The 21,736-nt window shown below is 41.8% G+C and overlaps 1 protein-coding gene across 11 annotated transcripts in view; it reads left to right on the top strand.

The window, feature by feature from the left end:
- HECW1 (HECT, C2 and WW domain containing E3 ubiquitin protein ligase 1) overlaps window positions 1-21,736 on the top strand; it is a 265,618-nt gene that overhangs the window by 110,537 nt on the left and 133,345 nt on the right. For all 11 annotated transcript variants that reach the window (XM_035316511.1, XM_035316510.1, XM_035316515.1 and 8 more), the window contains one exon: window positions 16,940-17,034. In XM_035316511.1, the coding sequence (XP_035172402.1) occupies window positions 16,940-17,034 (95 nt within the window). The remainder of the gene's footprint in view (window positions 1-16,939; window positions 17,035-21,736) is intronic.

Below are 21,736 nucleotides of genomic sequence, written 5' to 3'. Positions count from 1 at the left end.
TTTGTAATGTACTTTTCAATTTCAGTGTGACCCAGCTGATTGCAGCTTAAGTAATAAGCAGAGCTAAATCCTGTGATGACCTGCTCAGTCCAATCCCTTCAGGTCAGTACAGAAGCATGCCTGTAGTGCCGTACCTCTAGAGGGGCAGACTCACCAGCCTCAATATGTACCTGTTGGGAATTTAACTGCTGCTGAGCTACTATGCTACCAGGTGCTAATAAGCTTTGTTAGGGTCTGTACTGAATGTCTTCTTGAGCACTGCTTTACAGAAGAGAACTCTTCTCTCCTGTGGCCAAAGAACAAACCCAAGATTATGAAAAGCAGTTTATGAGAGGACTTGCAACACTCACATCCTTCTCTCCTTTGTATTGGGTTGCAGGAAGCATCATTTTATGGAGCAGTAAATTAAGTCAGGAATGAGTGACACTACTTGTATAGCAAGTCAGTGGCAGAGGTTCAAAGAGAACCCAGGTTTCCTGACATCAGAGCTTCTCATCCTACGCACTGAATGCTTGGTGTGTTTGTGCTAGAGATAGCAAAGCAGTGGTGCAGGTTCTGCAGGACTCCTGAGGTCTCCTGCCTCACTCCAGGCTCAGGAAGCAGACATCCATCTGACAGACTGCAAGGATGTGCCACAGCATTTTCCTTTTTTAATACTGTTGCATATAGACTAGCAAAGGTTTAGAATTGCTTTCTTGGGGCCATAGGAGGTATGAATGCAAGTGTCAAGATTAGGATTAAGTGCCATATTTTCTTGTATCTAACTGTCAAATTCTCAGGGGGAAACAAACACAATATACGCTTGACTAAAAACTAGCAATAACAGATGTTACAAATGTGCAGGTGATTCAAAGCAAATCTACTCCAGAATCATTCTCTCTGCTAATTCTTCCTTTTTCAGATGCCCTTTGTCTCTGCTTTTGGGGTTTTGCTTAAGTTCTCTGCAAGCACGTTTCTGAAAAAGCTTTTTAAAAATAGTCTGGGTTATCTGCAGTCTGGACTGTACAGTTATCCCACTGTGTGTTGTCACATAACATCTGTTAGATCTTGCTCAGGCTATTGAGGATTTGCATTAGGGTTTTCTTTCCACAGTGCAGCAAACTCCGTGGGAGTTGAGCGTGCTGGGGTTTCAGACCTGAGCCTTTACTGTAAAAAAAAATAAAACAATGTTTCCTGTCTGTCACCTGCTTGTGTGACTGCAGCAATTTCAGCTTGGATAGGCTTGAGGAAGCTGGGAGTTCCTGTTGTCAGGACAGCAGCTCTGAAGGCTTGCAAATGTCAGCTGCGGCCAATGAAGCGAACGTCTGTGACTTGCATTGCGGTCCGAGCAGTAAGGTGCAAAAAGCCAGAGAAAATGCAACAGCCACCCAGTGGGCATCTTCGGATGACTGATATACTGGTGTCTGTATAGTATTTTTTTAATCAACAGGAAATAACAGTAAACAATTTTAAAAAAAAAAAAATACATTCCCCCAGTGTACATCTTGATATATTTTGCTAGGGATTAAACCTAATTCCATAGCACCTCATCCAGACAGCCTACAATTCTCTGTCCCCTTCTGTGTTTAAATGTAGTATTTCCATTCCTTGCTACTCTAGCATATGTTACAAGATAGTAAATTTTACCTGCACAAATGCAGTATCTGGTTCATAGTAATTTTTCTCACAGTTACATTTATTTATTGCACATGAAACAACATGCTCTCATCCAATGCTCTTATCATTAGGTTCACTGGTATTTTTTATGGTCAGGATAGTTTATCTTGCCTCTCAACTTAATCTAATCCATTTGTAGCCCACTTCTTTTTACTGGTTTCAAGTAACATGCTTTGAAATTGCTGGGTTTTAAAAAGTCGTACTTCATTTTGTACTTACTGCAATTTTCTTCCCTAATTACTGCATTGCAAATAAATGGTGAACAGAAGTTGATAGTTTAAAAAAGAAAAAAAAATACAGTTGTCACAATAGGAGATTGCAGAGGGAGCTCTAAGGTGAGAAGTAATAACAGTTATATTGTATTTTTGTTAGCAGCTGTTTGATCTTTTTTGATAGCTTGTGCTTTGTCTTATAAATTCCCAGGGAAATTAACAATAGACACCGTAGCAGCGGTGGCTAATCAAACTGCCCTTGTGAATAAGAGTTTTCTGAATGGGTGAGCAGACACATATAGGGCCATCGCAAGCCAGAAGAAATCCATAGCTGTTGAGTATCTCAACCAAATGCAGCAAGTTACATGCTTTCTACTTCTGCAATCAGAATTTTAATGTGAATCACAGAAGTCAAAGTGTGCTTCCCGTAGAAGATTATTTTATGGGCAAGCTTCAGAAGAGCAGTAGTGTTTGATGGGTCTGTCCTCATCTTTGTAAAGAGTGCAGAGAATCTCAGTACTATGTTCCAGCATCCCATATGATTGTGAATCCAGCTATAATCAAAAGAAGATGACACAACTTGACATAATCTTTGTAGGCAGAACTGCCTGTGAATTGCTTGCCTGAGAAGGAGTTTCACATGATGAGTCCTGTAGGGCAAAAATCATTGCCTATGCAAAGTCTTACACTGTGCACGGTCCGTATCCAATCTGCAATAGTAAGGACATATTGAACTTGGTGGAGTCACCATCCCTGGAAGTCTTCAAAAGACGTTTAGATGTAGAGCTTAGGGATATGGTTTAGTGGGGACTGTTAGTGTTAGGTTAGAGGTTGGACTCGATGATCTTGAGGTCTCTTCCAACCTAGAAATTCTGTGATTCTGTGATTCTGTGATTCTGTGAACTTGTTAATGGCAGGTAAATAGGTAAAAATGTACCTAAGTACAGTCGCAGTTCCTAGAAAAGGAACTGGACGTGCTGCCTTCTCTTCACTGTCAAACAGAGACCTGAGCAGCACTAAGGAAGGAATTGCCGAGTGATTTTGAGACTTGCAGTGTTCAGGCCACAGTCCGACAGTATGTGAGCTGGTATTGAAATAGAAACCATGAAAAAGAGGATGATTGGCATGTGTGAAGCTAGAATGCCAAGGGCTTTTCTCTTCAAGATGTTTTGTATGCTATCAGCATCTGAGATCCTCTAATCTGTGGGGACTGTATAGTTCAGGGAAAGAAGGGATCTACAAAAGGGGCTGTGTGTCAAGTAGACAACTGGGATATCCTTTGTGCCCCCTGGGCTTCGAGGTTATTTTTCTTTGACCAGTCCTCACTGGAAGAAGTAAGCCTACCTGAGCGTGCATATGACAAACTCCCATCCCAGTTGAGCTTAGCAGCAGTACACAGGGGAGGAATTTGGGCAGCATTGTTTTAAAAGGCTAAGGCCAAGCCTTTATCCATCGTATCCAGCTGTCACGCTGCATTTACAAATGCATCACACGGATGGGGTTTCACCAGCCAGTGGTTTGGCTCATGAGTCTCTATGAGCACCAAAGGGTTTGAACACACTTTCTCTGCCTGTGATTTCACAGCAAATGGGAGGAAGATAGGTTCTGCTGCTCTAAAACAAAGCATTTGTAAGACTAAGGAAGAGGAGAGAAAAAAGCTCTACCTCAGTAGTGTAGCTGACATGCAGCTTTTATTCAAGGCTCACGGTTCTGAGTGGGCAAACCCAATTAATTTTAAGAGCTCTGAATGTCTAACCAAGAGAACAACTCTCTGTTGTGAAGACACAGAAGTGTGTTTTGCTCTGTTTAATTAATGCTTAAGGACCTCCACGGGTAAGTCTTTAGTGTACTGAGAAAAGACCTCAAACAGTGCTGATTTTTCAGAATAACAACTATGGGGAGCTTTGTCATTTGGTAATTACATTGCAAGGCTATTCACCTCATACTTGTATTTAATAATGTAACAAGTGTTAAGTGATAGAATTGCATATTGTTTGCTGCTGTTCAGTTTGGAAAGAAGTTTAAAAAAAAGTTATGTGGAAAGGAATGAAATGTTTGCAAGGTGTCTAGAGGACTCTAGGATCTCAGTGTGCTGAAGATCTCAATATCTGCAGCACCATTATTGTGCTCTAACTGCCTTTTGTGCTCAGTAGAGTTGCAGTGCCAAATCCAGGTGCAACTGTCCTTGTTTTCACCTTATACTGTTAGGTTCCTTGTGAATAAAACCAAATAATCCTGAGGCAAAAAGAGAGGAGCAGGCCATTCATTGGATTGCTCCCTTGTAGCGTTTTCCTTGCCTTTAATTCCAGTGCCTGGATCTCTGACCTTCATTTTGGTCTTCCAGATTTTGCAAATAATTCTCTTCCAAAATTCTATGAAAATAGCTCTGCTTTGTGGTAGAGCCAGGAAAGCCACAAATGTGCATTGTAACACTTGCAATCACATTCTTGTAAGTGTAATCTATTGCTAGTTCTCCAAGAGTGTGCCGCAATATCTCTTCTTATTCTTCTTTGTGCTTGGGGCCAGTAATGAGTTTGGAGCTACTACAATAATTGTGAGCTCTCACTTTAATCTCAAGTAGCATTTTGCTGTTTTCTTCTGCCTGTATTAGGGCATTCATACTGTGACAGCAATGAACAGTCTTTGTTGTATGATAACACGATATGTAATTCCCTTAATCACCCAAAGTGAGTTCTTAAATATGATGATTAGAAGTAGCAGCAACAAACAGTAACATGCTTAGTGTAGTGGATAAATGATAGCATTTGACCACTGAGAAGCTTCTTCTGCAAGCATTTTGAATTTTTGTTCAGCTGTCTTCTCAAATTGACCTTTTTTGCTTAATTTTCATGGAAATATTATGCTAAAAATATCTTTAGATGTGCAAGGAATGTGTGCATACCGATTCTGAAGTCATCTGAAGTTCTGATATTAAAATAAGACAAGCAGCTCTTACTATGCTGTGAGTAACAGCGCTACGCTTCTGAAGGCTTTGCTTTTACATCCAAGTGCAAAAGATACTTGCTTGGTAATGCTCTCATTTTGTTGTGAGGGGAACAGGCTGACTCGAGGGAATGTTACTCTGTTTCTAACATGAAATTTGGTTATGCTTATCAGATGTAATCAAAGATAGGTCAAGAAGTGGTGTCGCAAGTGTGTTAAATTAAACTGCCTCTCATGTAAATAACAATGTAAATCCTCCCTAATTTAGCTGGGTTTGGAGTTGTGAGGTGGCCCTTCTCATGCTGTCCTCTCCCTTCACAAATCAGGCATGGGGTAAAGCTGGGGCTTACACCTCCCTAAGTACTAATCATTGATCATAAGGATTATGCAATTTTTTGCTTTTATAAATTGGCAGCAATTCCTGGTCCACCCAAGCCTTGAGATCAAGGGGAATAAAAAGTTGTTGTGATGTAGAGGGCTGTTTGAGGCACTTGGCTTCCTAGGGCTACTTCTGCAATTCATAAATTATCTCTTGCTCGTGGCTGTGCCTGAAGGCATAATGCAGTCATTTAATTAAGGCCTTAAAGTACTGTTGCCCTGATAAAAGCAGGGAGTTGATGGTTCACATGCTTCTGCTCCAGGAGTCAATTAACTTGAGGCAGACATAACACCTGGAAGTCTCAGGGGCATCATTGTGACAGGGACAGTCAAGAGGAACTTGCTTCTTCTGGGACAACTCGGTGACTGTAAATAGGAGTAAGGAAAGGAGAGGGGTCCCCAGCTCTGCATGTTCTTCCCCTTTCACAGAGCTTTCAGCTGACTTAGAGTTCTGAGTTTATACCTTTCTCTTTCATCTCGGAATCACCTTTACAGAACCTCTGCTGATGCTCAGAACAAAGTTCAGTGGTGTCCATGTTTCTGTCGGTTTATTTTTTTTCTATCCGTTTACATAATATATTAATATATATTAGTGCCTAATTGTTCTCTCAGTTACCATTTCTATAATTCAGGTTCTCTTCATGTACCTTGTCAGTGACTCTAATGTAGCTAAGGGGACACTTCTTTTCTAATGTAGTGAAACATGGCTTTCTGCATGTGTACTTGGAAAGATCAGTCTAAAAGTTACTGCTTCTTTTTTCTTTATTTTATTTTTTTTTTCCGGAGAGATAGTGTTGCATGTCTTTACATGACATTTCTGAAAGCTTGTTGCTGTGTAAGTTTAGAACCCTCACATTAATCCAATTGACTGGTTGAGCAAAAAGAGGGGAATTGAATCACTCAGACAGGAGAAATAGTAGAGAGGTTATTTGAGCACCATGTGCCAAATTGTTAAACATAAAATTGTGTAGATGTAGAAATACTTTCTACACTAATCAATTTTGCTAAAGAACCATTAAGAGTTAATTGCAACCAAGGTGACAAGAAGTTTTAAAAGAAAAGTCTTATTTTAAAACTTAATCTGAAGTAACTGTTGCATTCCAGAAGTTATTTTATGTCATCTCTGCCATACATAGATATGTATTTGATTTCACCTGCAGTGTTGTTTGTCATGCAATGCACATGAGTACTTTAGCATCAGACTTTAGGCATGGTTCCCAGTTACTATGGCCTTGGCTACCACACAGGTAAAAATGCTTTGATGATTGCAAGTTTCTCTCAGATACATTACTCACTTGCTAATGGTGGTGGTGAACAACTTGCTGTTAAGCTTATTTACATGAACGTATTACATGCCTGTAGGCTCCAGGATTTCATTAAAGTCTCAATTTTAGTGCAGCCCTTACAATTTATTTATTTATTTATTTATTTGCAAATGTCTCTCTGAAACTACTTTTCTCTCTCCTGATAGAAGACCAGTAAGTTGTTACAGCCCCCCCCCAGCTCTCACTCACTCAGGTTGGTGCCTATCAGTCCTCTCTTACACCAGTCCATAAAAGACAGAGCAGATAGATAGCACTGTTGGGCTTAAGTGTAAGTGAATACATAAAATTCTTGCCCGTTCTGGGCTGGATCCTGCTGTCTTTATAAATACAGAGCAAATAGTTTGTTGTTTTCGATGGGAGACGACAGAGATGGCTCAGTGCCAGGAATGGTAAGGCTGAGTCTTTTTTTATTATTATTTTATTTTTCTCCCCATCTCACATTTCTGAAGATAATTTTAGGAGGAAATGATTATCTTCAAGGATGTGAGCTGTCTGAGCAAAACAAATTTCAATCCCATTACCTGTGTTATACAGTAAAACTTGCGAAGTGAGGAATGGTCTGAGAATATGCCTCTGTGCGAGCTACAGGTTCTTCTCTTAGCCATACAAAGGCTAGAACACCTATTTAGTAAAGACATTTAGCATCTTTACACCTTTAGCTGCTGGTTGGGCAGTACCATTTTTCCACTGGCCTTTCTGTGGTGGGGAGCTGTGGAAGCTTTGCCTTGTTCTTCCCTGCCTTGGCTGCAGTTGTTGATCTAAAAGCCAGGCTCAGTGGGCACTTGGGCGCAGGCACTCGTTTCCAATGAACTGGACTTTCACAGGGGCCACTGGATGGCTATAAAATGTTAATGCATTCTATCTTTTGCCCATCCAGACAGCATTCGAGCCAGCAGACTGACAGTAAATCCCATTGCCTGTTCCTGTGCTTGCCTAATTGTGAGCTTGAATGCAAGTCCCCCAGTATGCGTGTTGTGTTCCCACCATGAAGGCAGCTGGCAGTGCCCATCTCTCTTGGCAAGACAGAGACCGGGCTCTGCTACCTGTTCTCCCAAGCTCCTGCTCCACCTGCCTATGATCCTGCCTATGATCTCCACACATCACATTTTTATTTTCTTTGCCTTCCTGCCTGTTTTTGTCCTGGTTTCTGCTTCCCCAGCCCATGGTCCTAATCCCTCCCCCCCCCCCCCAAAGCCCCAAAGCTGCCTCTACCTCTTCCTTCAGCAAGGGCAACTCTGGATTCATGACTTCTTCTTCCATGCTACTTGGCACAGCAGGGAGATACCCAGAGACACACTCTTCCTACTTGCAGAAGGTACACCCAGACATGGCACAGCTAGAAAGAGCTTGGATCTGCATTGCAGAAAATGTCTGTCTTAGTGCCAGTCTGGAACATGCTCAGAACAGGTAGGATTTCCTGGGCATTTAGATGGTAAAATCAAAGATGTCTCAAATGAACATATCAAACAGATTTTTCTGGAGAGGCTTATAGGTTAGCTGATCTTTAATGTACTTTTACATGAACAGCAAAAGATAAATGCTTAGTATGGTGACTACTGCTCCAGATTAGCATGGAGGATTAAAGGAAAGGTCATCAGAAATATTTAACAGGTAAATAATGATAATAATAATAATAATAAAATATTCCCTTACCCTCACAGCTACACATTTCTGCATGACATTTTCATGGTGTGCTGTAGATCTGAGGCAGACACCTGGCATACAAAATTTTATTCCAAATGTATGTAGCTTTGAAAATGTATAGGTAACTGAAAATAGGGTTTATAATGGAAAATGTCAAGAAGCTTTAGTAATCAGCAATGCTAGATGTCCTGCTTATACAAAGAAATGTATACAAGTGCTGGAAATGAGTAGATAAACACACATCCAGTCCAGCCACTAGCATTCGTTAGTAACAAAGCTTTCCAGTAGGGTAATTTTTATGAGGGAAGTACATAAGCAAAAACCTGCTGAAATTAGGTTTATGTGTTTTTCACAGAACAACTTTGTTATATTTCTCCTGTGATAGAAACTCCTGGTATTTTTATGTTCCTAAGTTGAAATGAGAGGCAGGTAGCAAAAATGTGTGGCTTTGTCTTTCTTGTGCTGAGGAGTCTCCACCTGCAAAATTACTGAATATCAACAACTAATCACAGTGCAATTGTAAGTAGATGCATATCACTTCATGTCAACTGCCTAGTAATAGAGCTAGATTGTTAATGGCTAGACCCAAAATCAATGAACACGCAACACTAGAGGCTCAAACAAATGCAGCTAGGACAGAGGAGAGTGGCCCACTGACTGCGAGCAATTTATTGTTACCCATTAGATATTAGCGTACTGATTTACTGTACCTACTTCTGTGGTTATTGGAGGGAGGCAGCTGCTAAGTAGGATTATCAAGCAGAGGAAATATAAGTGAAAGTCAATAACAGGGAGTATCCACAGATCACAAATAACAACAGAACAAAGAATCAATGATACAATAAATGGCAATCAGCTTTCCTGTTATAAAGGAGGTAACTATAGCCCTGAACATGCAACCCTTGTAAAGCAATAGCTGTTTATGTCAAAACCAAGAAGAAAAACTCTGAAGATGAGATAAGATTAGGTAATGTGTTCCTAAAACATCAGCTAACTGCAACTACTCAAATACATCATGCATTGTTGCAGATTTAGGGTTATTTGAATGTTCAAATTCTGCATTTCTGTATCTTGAAAACCTTGGATATTTTGTCTCAAATGTGATCTTAGTGATAAGTTATTTTGGGGGGTTTTAAATTGCTTGGTTTTCATATACTCTAGTTTCCTTGCAAACATTTTTACCTGAAATGATCAGTACCTACTGGTCAATCTTACTTCTACCTCCAGATGCTTTTTTCTTTCTTGCCAGGGAGTATTATAGTAATCTGGAAGTAGAGACTATAAAATCTGGTATCTTACCGTTTCACAAAACAGGTCTTTTGAGAGTCTGTGTTCATATGTGTTTGTGCACATGTGCATTTTAGAGCAGGACAGGGAAAAAGTCATGAGAAAATTGGAAGAAATTCTGCAACTGGGATTAAACAGACACATCTGCTTAGGCCTTGTTGGGTTTTAAACTGTTGGCTGTCTAAAAACTGAGGAGCCTTACATAAAACCATAGGCAGATGTGTTGCTGAACGCCTACCATGAGTAGATGCAGTTTACAGTTTAAGGAAATAGAAGCAGACCAGCCTGAAGGCTGGAGTATCACTGTTGCATATCAGACAACATTACTGGAACAGGCAGTTTTTCGGGTACAGCAAAAGGAATAAGAGCAGCCATGGAAATAAGTTTCCCTAGCAGGTTGTTTGCATGGAGCAGCAACAGGCATACATGACAGAAGATACTGTGTATTGATGCTGCAGGTAAAAAGGGTAGGCACTCGTGTCCTGAGTTTCCCAGGCAGCTGCTCATGCAGCTCATACATTGTGAATGAAGGAATGCTCACAGTGAGAGGGCACTTTTTTCTCATCCATCCTCAGGTTTGACTCTCTCCCCCTTTGCCTTTCCTTGTCGTGCTGTTTTTTCCCTGCTTTATTCTCCATTTTCTCATGTAGACAGTCCTAGTCTTCTCCCCCTTCTTTACTGTCCTGTCCTGCTCAGTGATTTTCCTCTACTCTCAATCCTGCTTTTCCCTCTGCTTCCACATCGGTGCCCATGCCTACTCGATTCCATCACTGCACCGCATTGTATAAACTGCCTTTAGTCACTGTTTTGACTCCCCATTGTAATTTCTTCTCCTATTTTTTTCATATGCCACCCCCAGCATCCCCGTTGCATTTAATCCCAGTTCTCCCCTGCAGAGACTCCCTGACGCACCTACTGGCTCTGCTTCAGAGACCGCCTTGGCTACTGTAATTTCAGACGGTCTCATAGCGATCTGATTATAGCACAGTATCATACATTTATTTACTTTACTGCTGGGTCTTCTTGAAGGAAAACTTTATGACTCATAACTTAATTGCTTCCCTCTCTTATTTGGTTTGCTCGGTTCCCACCCACGTACTGTAGACAGCTACCTTTTCATTACTCGCTTTTGACACCTCTCATTTTTTATGCATGAGGCTTGCCCAAAAGAGCAAAAACAGCTCTTCTACTAATAGATGGAACTGATCGCAAATGACTCAGTTTTGAAGACTGACATTGCTTCCCTGAAAGATGTGCTTAGAAATGCTTAGCTAATGCCTAGTCACCTTAGCTATTTATCTGAGCAAAAGTGCCACGGGTGCAAATTACAACCAGATTGTGGAAGTGCCTCGTGTATCACACACTCTGATCAAACACCAACTGGTAAAGCATGCTGTGATGCATCTTGCATCCCCAGAGAATATAATTTAGTTTTTTTTTCCTTGAAATATCCATTAGGAAGTTGTGGGTGTTTCTATTCTTTAGTATAACACGGGAAACTGCTTAACCCTGTCATTGCATTGCTTCTTGTTATATTTGAGAGACTAAATTCATCGTTTAGTGAAAGCTAAGCCTCTGAGAACAGACTAACCTTAGTGAGGAGCAGAGGATTGTAAGAGCCAGCAAACTTTTGAAAAGGAGGAGAAATTTAGGGCAATTTAGCCAATTCTAGAGGAATGAAGGAAGGCAAGTTGGGCATGGAAGTACTTTAAAGGGAAACGGTATCAAGTGAACCAACAGGAATGATAACACTGGCACAAGATGACCCAGGATGACAAGAATGGGTGGATGATGGAGGTGGAGTGGGGAGAAGGACTGGGACACCCACCAGAGGCTTTCAACCTTCACTACCTCTAGCTGCAGTTCATTAGTAGACCCTACTACATTTTATCTCCACTCACTTCAGTTTAATAATGAGTGCAGTGTTTCCAATTGCTGAGTGATTTTGGAAGCAGTATAAAATATTGCCAGGAGTAGTATTCAGCTGGAAATTAATTTTGCAGTTAATCCACAAAACTGACTTGGTAATTGAGGTAACTCAGGCCTTTGGTAGAGAAATTGTTTTCCATGGACTGGATAGTTTTTACTGTGAGAGGGTTGAATCTTCATGGCAGAGGAGTTCTCTGGTACAACTCAGACTTGCTCAAAGTTTTGCTTTGAACGAGGAGTGATTTCTGTGGTGTCTGGGCTACGTCCCTGCTCCTCCTCATGTCCCCAGGAACACCCCACCTAGGGGGAAGTTGGTGCCTGTGGGCTGCAGTACAAGAAGGGAAATGGAATCACTTCTCCTGCTGTCTGGCTCATTACTCTGCCTTGGAGGCCTTGACTTGGGGCACCTGTGTTTTCTGCACCCATGATGGTTACACCAGTGGATCTGAGCATGCGACTGGGGACTGGTGTATTTTTGCAGTGCAGTGGAAGACTGTAAAACATGGTGTAATGGAGATACCAAGGCTGATGTAAGGTGAATATGTTACTGTTTTGTTCTTGATCAATGAAAATTACCAAGTAGTCTGGTAATTGTCATGGGCACAAGTATTTCTGAGCATCTCTAGATATCTCATCTCTTGGAAGATTTGCTAATCTAAATGCCATTTATACTAATTGAAGGGAGAATTTAACTTCATTACTTCATGACTTTAATATCATAACTTCATTACCTGTTCCAATGAACTACTGTTCATAATTACTGAAATGAAAATAACAATGACACATCTTTATTTATAGTGAGATTAAGTGGACAACACCTACTGCTGACCTGGGCATCATGCAATGTAGCTAGGGCAGCAGGACAGACTTAAATGGTTGTCTTTATTCCAGAACAAGCTAATCTACAAGACTATAATGTAAACAGCCCTTATACTTGCATGTTATGTGCTAATGGCGGCTGGATAATATTCAGGTTAATTTATATCACTGCCTGGCCTATATTTCAGATGCCTTCTGTTAATCTGCAGAGGTACAAAGCCAGTGAATGTCTGCGCTTGCATTTGTTTTGCAAATGTCTCTTTCAGAGGTGATTCAGAGGTACAAGAACGATCTTCAAAATTATTAAAATGTTAGGATGACACTGAAGTGGAAAACAAGGCACCAACTATGTTATTTGGAAAAAATTGCTCCCAGACCAAAAAAATAAAAAATAGAAAATAAAAAATAAATCTAAGGTTAAGGTGACATTTTTGCACACAAAGATGCCATTGGTAATTTTGCAAGATTTGCTTGTAAAAATTTTATCTAGAGGCCAAAAAGGGTATCTTGGAATGCAGTAAGAATAGGCATTTTCTTAATATTGTCAATCTGAAATAGATCTGGGAAAATGTAAAGAAGAGAAAAAAGAAAGCATTGTTCCCTTGATGTTTCCAGAGTAATTTCTCAATCAGAGATGGTCCCCTAAGACCTTCTGCCATCAGACCTCTTGTTTGAATGAAACCCTTGACTCACTTCTTAATCACCACCTCAGATTTTGCCTGATGAATAGCTCTTCCTCTGACATTGAATTGGACAAGACACTCGCATCTCTCTAGGTTACTTTTTTCTAGTTTGTATCTGTATTTGAATAAGTTGATTGAAAATTAAAGTATAAATAGTAATTCTGTGAAACTAAGGAAGGAATCGTCGGTACCCATGTGGTTCTTTACAAATATATATTCAATTATCTTAGTAATCCTTTGTCCTTGAAAGTAATACTAATAGCTGGAATACCTATGGAAGGATATATTATTTTCTTCTTCTGTTCTCACTTTGTAGTACTTTTAGCTTAATTAAATAGATTATTTAAACCACAGTGTTCCAACATACATGGTAACTGATTTCCTACTTGTCAACCTATTTCTTGCTGTGAGGTCTGAACATGGTCACACAGTCTACTACCAAAAGCTATACTTTATTGACCATGTAAGTAATATTATATATATACTATTTTGTATATAATACTAAGTATATATATATACTATTTTGTATATAATACTAATTTTATATTTTTATACTATATATACTTTATTGACCATGTAAGTAATAGTATATATATATATATATGAAAGCTTCTCTGTATTCTACCTCACTGTTGGACGCAAGCTGTAGCTAAAGATCTCCAGGGGAGAGGTGTGTTGGTTTCACCCTGCGGGGCCTCCAAACCCCACCACACCTGCTCTCTCACTCCCCCCTCATGAAAGGAAGAGAGGGAAAAAATGTAATGAGAAGGAGCTCAAGGGTGGAGATAAAGACAGGGAGATTGCTCACCAATTACCATCATGGGCAAAATGGATTCAGTGTCGGGAGATTAATATAATTTATTACCAATCACTAGCAGACTAGGGCAGTGAGACACTAGAAACGCCTTCCCCCCATTCACCCTCTGCCACCTCCTCCCCAGAAGCTGCACAGGGTAACAGGGACTGGGGGCTGCGGTCAGTCCCTGATGCTTCACCTCCGCTGCTCCCTCACGGTCACTCTCTGCCCCTGCTCCCCGCGGGGTCCCTCCCAGGGGATGCCGTCCTTCCCGAACTGAGCCTGCGGGGGCTGTCCACAGGCAGCAGTTCTTCAAGAACTGCTCCCACACAGCTCCGTACCACGGGGTCCATCCCCCAGGAGCAAACTGCTCCAGCACAGGTCCCCCACGGGCAGCAGCTCCCCCCAGACCCCCTGCTCCTGTGTGGGCTCCTCTCCACGGGCTGCAGCTCCGGCCCGGGGCCTGCTCCTGCGGGGGCTCTCCATGGGCCGCAGCCTCCTCCAGGCCACATCCACCTGCTCCACCGGGGGCTCCTCCATGGGCTGCAGCGTGGAGATCTGCTCCGTGTGGGACCCATGGGCTGCAGGGGGACAGCCTGCTCCACCAGGGGCCTCTCCACAGGCCTCAGGGGAACTGCTGCTGCGTGCCTGGAGCACCTCCTGCCCTCCTGCTGCACTCACCCTGGGGGCTGCAGGACTGGTTCCCTCACATTTTCTCACTCTACTCTGCCAGATGCTGTTGTGCAGCATTTCTGAGCCTATCGTAAATATGTTATTACAGAAGTGCTGCCAGCGTCGCTCACTGGCTCAACCTTGGCCAGTGCCGGGTCCCTTTTGGAGCCAGCTGGAGCTGACTCGTCTCACAGAGGCCACCCCTGCAGACCCCTCACAACTACTGAAACTTTGTCACATAAACCCAATACAAGAGGAAAAATAAGATTTGAATGATTTGTGAGAACTGTTTATTTTAGCTATTGTATTATCATCAACTTTTACTGTCTGCTCAGTGGGTAAATGCTTTAGCTGCTGAGCTGTTAAAAGTCCTGTAGAGAAAATGAAAATTCAATCTGTCTTGCAGTTTTTCGGTTCCTCAAGCTCACCTAGCTTTTTTGCTTTGATGCACCTGAGAGCAGCACTTGTCTCCTTTTGGAAGCAAAAAAGCTGGGTGAGCTTGAGGAGCCGAAAAAGCTTGCTCAGCTTTGCTGACAGCTTCTCTTGAGCTCTGCAGTCAGGAGTCAGAGATGGTGCTATGTGCTCTTTAACCCTCAAAACTGCAAAATTGTTTGGTTAAAGCTGTTGCTCCCCTGGGTGCAGCTACACAGGTGGCCTCCTGAAGTGGTTCTCTTGAATTTGCAGAAACCCATTTGGGACTTAGTTGTGTATTAAACCCCAGGATGGGCCACATAGCCTTTGTGGAGGTGCTGAAGGACTCTGTAGCCTGTTCCACTTCTCATGGAGTGCTGTGAAGAAAAAGGATGCACCTTCGTGTCTGTCTATAGTGGGAGATGTATTTTTCACTGTGAGAGCAGAAATGTGCATCTGGTCATCCAACGAAGAACATGCTGTGGGGCTGGAGAAGATAACTGTGCTGGCTCTGTGGTTGTTGTCGATGGACTGGGAAGTCTCTAGTGCCCAGTCAGGGTGGGAATGCCAAGAAACAACCTGGAAAGCAGATGTTTTCCTAACTAGTAGTTCAACTGCTTGGGATCATAAGCTCTGTGACTCTTAGGAAGAACTAAACTTACCAGCACCCAAGTCACATATGAGCATGGAAAAGTTTTAATCTCCTTAAACTATTTTGTCTTTTGAAAAATGAATCAGGGATTATTTTCCTCCTTATGCTGCTGTACATCTGTAAGAGCTGAGTTAAGTAATTTAGGCCTGTGTTTTTGGGGGCCTCCACTGTTTTGCATGTCACCACAATTTGCTTCTACCTGAGGCACTGCACTGTTGTTTTTTGGATTTACCTAACAGCAGATCACAGCACTACAATCTTTGACCAAGATACCAGCTCTTAAATTTCCAAAATCTTTTCTTGCAGCTACAGTACTTCCTGTTACTTTTTTTCTGGTGTTCAACACTGATGAGCACTGAACATTAAAGCACTGTTATTCATTTATGATTTTCCAATGTAGACACCATCATTATGGTGAGCATTGTTGGGGTTCTGCAGACAATTGTACGCAGGAGAACCTGATTATGAAAAACTTCTTCAGATACATTATGAAACTGAAAATTTCCATAGCATTCCCTATTAAAACTGCAAGATGTTAATGCTGTGCTCATTTAAATGGGCGTCTTTCAGATCCCACAAGTATACCTGTTACATTCACACCCACTGTGTCCTGATTGTCTATGGATACATAGCAACCCAGTTCACATCCTAGTTTACTCTGGAGGAAACTCAAGCCAGCAGGCAGGCAGGAAACTGGGATCTGCTTGAGCAGGTCACCAAGTCCAGGTGAGTAAGGGAGTTGTATTATGGAGCATCCTAGCCATTGATACCTATTTGTTGTCAGGCACCACCAACGAAGCTGACTAGAAATATCATTCCTCAACAAGAAGCTGATTTCACTTCTTCTCTGCCTTGATACAGTTATTGAAATGGGTTTTCCTTAATGTATTTATCTGAACATCATTGTATGTGGCAAAAGTAGTGCTGCAAGTCCAAAATCATGGTCTTGCTTGAGTTCCTCACATAATTCAAATATTTGGAAGTCAGTGGAAATACTCCCAGATGAGGTCTCATGGTACTACACTGTTTTGAAAAATGCTTTAATGTAGTAACTGTCAGAGAAGTTAATCGATGTAGATCTGTGTCCTTCCTCTGGCCAAGGCCAGAGCAAATTGAGTCAATGAAACCTATCAGTGAGCAATTATGCAGACACATTGTGCTAAGTTTCTCACTTTCTCTGCACGTTACTGCTTGGTGTATCTAAATAGTGATGGTTTTCTGTCCCTACTTTTCTTCTTCTTGGAATAGCTAGAGGATGCTGATTGTGTTTTCTAAGGTCTGCCTGTGGTAACTGGTGCTCAGTTTAAACTGTTTAAAGTCACAGGAATTGAACTCTAAATTTCACTCTGACAAAGCAGAAGATCAGAGGCAGGAGACATCCTGTTGTGCCAACCAACAAACCAGAGACAAACTACTCACAATTCAACTACGTGCCAGCCTTTTGAGTGAACCTCATTATGTCTGTCTGCTGCAACCAATTGTGCTGCTTCTCCCTGGCAGTTCTTCTAATCTGAAATAATTCCCTCTTTCAGCTGAAACAAAGATCTGCTTCAAGTACTATCATGGCGTGAGCGGGGCACTACGAGCCACAACTCCAAGTGTCACAGTGAAAAACAACGCAGCTCCCGTAAGTTATGCTGGCCTTATATTTTTTCAGTATATCTTCCCTACTGTCACTGTGCTACGCCCTGCTTTCCTTGCCTTCCTTGTGTACTAATATATGAAAACTGAACAGAATATTTGCTCTTAAGCATTCTGTGGAGCTAAGGAATGGGTATTCTCTCAGTTAAGATGTGGGTCTATAAGCCAAAAGAACTTAGAGTCAGCTCTCAATATGTCACAGATAGCTTCTGTGATTTGGGACCAGTCCCGTGTCCTAGCTGTGTTCCGTTCTGTTATCTTCTGTCTTATGGGTGTTGTGAGATTTGCTTAATACCTCTAAAGGTCTGGGGAACCTTGGACTCTAAGTACAACAAACATGCAGAAAAGGAGTAAGATTTTCTTAGGTGCGTTTTTCAAAATCAAGATGTGAACATTTTCATGGCGGTGTCTCTGAGTTATAGAAGCAGCTAGGCTCTGACAGACTAGCATCAGTAATAAGAAGTGGGCATTCAGGCCCTGATCCATCAAAGCACTGAAGATCATTTTTGACAGACTGAGGCTTCACTGAGAGCAATTTTGATCTTCTAGATCTTAGCAAAGCTCCGTGGCTCAAATGGCTCTAAGAAGCTATATATCTTGCCAGTTTTTGGAAAATTTAGTCACTGTGAGAGTGAAAAAAAATGTAGAAGCCCACAGAGATATTTGCTGAACTCCAAAGATCGTCTGGTCTTGCTGAAGGACTTTCACTACCTACTAGGCTCATCTTGGCAGAGAACTGATAGAACTAAGGAGTTTTAGTTTAACCAACATTAGAGATGGATGGGTTCAGATGTTTACTTTGGAAACTGAATTCAGGAAAGGTCTGTCTTATTTGTGGGTGTACGTAGGTTTTAGTGGACATCACTGAATAACGTTTTTTGGGATGGTCCCAAGTGTGGCGAATATGTCTGAATGCACCAGGGTCAGGAAGGATTAACTTTTTTCACCCTTGATGCATGTACAGACTTTTGTTGTTTTCCCTTTACCTTCTTTTGATGTAGACTGCTGCTAGAAGCTGGATGCTGGGTAGGGACTGATGTGTCTGGTAAGAATAAAAGGTGTTGGTGTCTCAGTACATCTTTCTCATATGCTCAGGCCAAGTCCATACACTATTTTGGGAGCCTGGAGAATTCCTTTCAGCTGTCTTCAGTGGAACATTATGGGGTGCTCTCGGACATCTTCATTTTGTGGGACACTGGAAAATACTTTGTAGTCTGTAGCATGTCGTGTCTTGTTGACTCAGGACTTGCCATTCATTTCCTGATTGTTATCTGTTTGAGGGGCAACCGTCTGTGTCATTGATTTAGTCCCAGTCTTCTCTGAAAGGTAAGCCAGTCAGGCAACCAAAGTAGTAAACACCAGTAGGCTGCGAGATCAGAATATTTATTTTCTTGAGTCACATCTGTGTCTCAGACCTGAGTTTGACCCAACTAAATAAATTTGTCGGGTGTAGCGTGGAAGGGTTAGTGTTTCATTATTAACTATTGGCAGTATGTTTTAAGTTAATAGAAGAATGTCAGAGGAGCTGCTCTTTGTGATAAGCAAATATGTAATCTCTCCAACTTCTTCAGTTGAAGCCTTTACACATACATGGAAGATAAAGTGCCTTAAGTGGCCATTCACTTTCAGCTGAAGAGGGCTTGTGTTTAAACGAAAGTCATTGTCTAGTCCTCAAAGTCTTCATAGAGGTCAGATGAGAAAAAGAAACATGCGTTATGATCTTCAGCTGAGTATACTGCACGACTGAAAAATAAAATACAATAAAAAGTAGTATCACATACATTTTCCATGTGAGGGTCAAACCATTGTCCTTGGCAATAGAATTCTCTTCACATCTTCTATTTTTTCCTGCCATTCTGAGTTGCAGACTAGTTTGTTTTTGCCAGTTGCCTTCACAGACCAGAGAGGCCAGCAGTGTTGTAGATGCATCATTGGTTTCTCTGTTGTTTTCTGTTCATTGTTTGCTGCATTACATAAATATTTGGTGCATTGCAAGGCAAATACTAAGCAGTGAAAACAACAAGAACAAAGGAATAGCAACAAACATGATGCAATATTAACCTGGGTGACCCTGCTGCATGAGTGCAAGGGGAAAAAAAAAAAAAAGAATAGATTAAAAAAACCCTGTATGAGCATAGAGAAAAATAATGGGATGGTTCTTGCATGTATGAAGGCTTTCAGTTAAGTATGATCCTTCAGATTCCAGTCCTAGCTGAAAAACCATCAGATGGCTTTCCTCATCTGGCTCTCTGCAGTATACTTGCAACCTATTTTATTACTGAAGTATTTGAATGTTTCACAGCATACTGCACTACAGGAAAATGGTGTTATTCTAACTGCACAGAAGAGGAAGGGGATAACAAGGGATCTGATGAGCCCTAGCCTTTTCCTGGGCTCTTGTGTGCCTCTGCACTGGCTGCCACTGGGGCAGAGGTACCAGTCATGCAAAGTGCAGATGTTATCCTTAGAAGTGCAAAAAGATGTCAGCACTCGCTTTTGAGTGTGATTTCACTACCACTGAACTCCAGACCCCTGTGTTTTTCAACTGAGTGGAAAGAGAGAGAGGGAAAATGTTAAACAAATTCCAAAATAATCCGCCATAACTATTTTAAAACTTTTTCTTTTTCTTTTTTTTTTCTTTTTTTTTCTTTTTTTTCTTTTCTTTTTTCTTTTTTTTTTTTCAAATAATGGCTTAGGGCAATGATCAGAAAGTTCTTGTCCAAAAGAAGCAGCAGCTATTTTGGTTTGCACCTTGCTATGCTCATTCATCATCAGCTGGAGAGTAAATGCACAGCTTTCCTTATTCCTGTAGCTGGGTCCCTCCCCATTCCTTTGCAGCAAATCCAGTCAAGAATACTGGGTGGGCAGCCCTATCTCTTTTTCCTGTCTCCTGAACTGATAATCCTAGCACGGCTGAGCAGGAAAGTGATAGATTGTTTTATTTCCCCTGTTCCTCTGTGCGATCAGTTACGGGCTGTGACAGTCGTGCCATGCTTGTCTGAGGTCCCTGAGGCTTCTTACCCTAGTGAGACTTGACACCCTGGGCCTTCCGTGATCAAACTGGATGCATCAAACCCCTCCGTTGTTTTCCTTGCTCCAGTGATTCAGAGAAGTGCCCCAGGGTCCCAGACATTTCTCAGTGGCAGTGAAAGCTGTGGTCCCCCAGCTGGTGCAAGCAGGGGCTCTGCTCAGAAGGAACCTTCTTCGGATCCCAGAGCAGGTTCTTACACGTCTTTTCGGCTCATGGAGGGAATCCTGTGCATGGAAACTTACCCGCTATTGCAATCAGTGGGAGTTTTAGTGGCATCTGTGGGATCTTAGCATTTTGTTCCTACCTTTGCAAAGAGAAAATCTCAATACAGATCCTGCTGTGGGTGTAGGGGCTGAAGGTTTTTTGAAAGTTCATTGCCTTGAAAGAGGGGAAATTTTACCAGTGTGGTAATGGCATCACAAATTCACCCTGGCTGTCACTTAGGCTGTCGCTAGAGGGACAGAGGGAAGGAGGCTTTGTTTATTTGACAGAAACAAACATTTTTGTCTGGCACAGCTTGGGAAAAATAGCAGGAGCAGATGTCCTTCGAGAAGCAGCATTTGGGGACAGGTGACCTTATGGGGACAGTATTTTCCCTGCTAGCACAGACTCACCTGCATCTGCAGCCACCCAAGCAGATTTTGTCTGAGCCTCCAGGCGCGTGGCACCTCCTGTGATGGGGTCAGCAGCTGGTGTATTGGGCAGTATACCCGGCGGGTATCTCGTCCTGCCAAAAAGACCTGCAAACACCAATAACTGGACGAATCCTAACACTACAATTCAAAAACTATTTAAAAACAACAACAACAAAAAACCTCACTGTCTGTCTGGCTGTGGTTCGCTGCAACTGAAAAGAGAAAAGTGGTTGCCATTCTCGTTCTCACGCTGTTGAGACAATATTTAACTAGCAGTTAAAAGGAAACCTGCTTCCAAAGGGGGAAAAAGTTGCTGTGTTAGTTGGATGTCTTTGTATAGCATCGCTGGTGCTTTAGGCTGAGCAGCATCTCGCCTTTCTTATATTAAGGATGTTCTGCTCCATTTGAATTTATCTCCTTACATCCTAACCGAGTTATTAGAGCTGCCTCACCCCCTGATTAGGATGCCCTGCAGTTCATTTGTCAGTGAAAAGTCCTGTCACATTTTATTGCTTTTGAATCGTCAAGCTTGAATATCTGGGAATCGAGGGCCATGCACTTTGACCAATTCCTACATGGTGAAAGCTTAAATGTGAATTTAGGGCCTGGGGGTGATAGCAGTGAAGCGGAGCACCTGCAGTCCTGGGAAAAAGGAACATCCTGACAGGCGTTTTTTTGTTTGTTTGTTTGTTTTTTCCCCTAAACTAGTGGCATCCATAAAGTGTGTTTTTGTACAGTAGTTTATACTTCTAAGTCACAGGCATTACTATGGTGAGGGTGAGCTGAACAGTTTCCTCAATAGAAAGGAACATTTCTGTGGCATCTGGAACATTCCTGTTCCGTTTGTTACTCTTCTGTTATTCATAATGTCACCTTTAATTCATCTTCACACCGGATATTGTTGTAGAAAAACAATACAAGTTGAAGCAATTAATTCTAGCAATAGGAAAGCTGCATCTTCCTAGTGGGAAAGTCTGAGTGTGAAAATGATTTAACCTGAGCGTGGCTCTTTTGCAGTAAAA

The sequence above is a fragment of the Oxyura jamaicensis genome, chromosome 2, assembly GCF_011077185.1.
Source record: "Oxyura jamaicensis isolate SHBP4307 breed ruddy duck chromosome 2, BPBGC_Ojam_1.0, whole genome shotgun sequence".
Classification (NCBI taxonomy): Eukaryota; Metazoa; Chordata; class Aves; order Anseriformes; family Anatidae; genus Oxyura; species Oxyura jamaicensis.
This window is presented reverse-complemented; position numbering and strand designations above follow the sequence as displayed.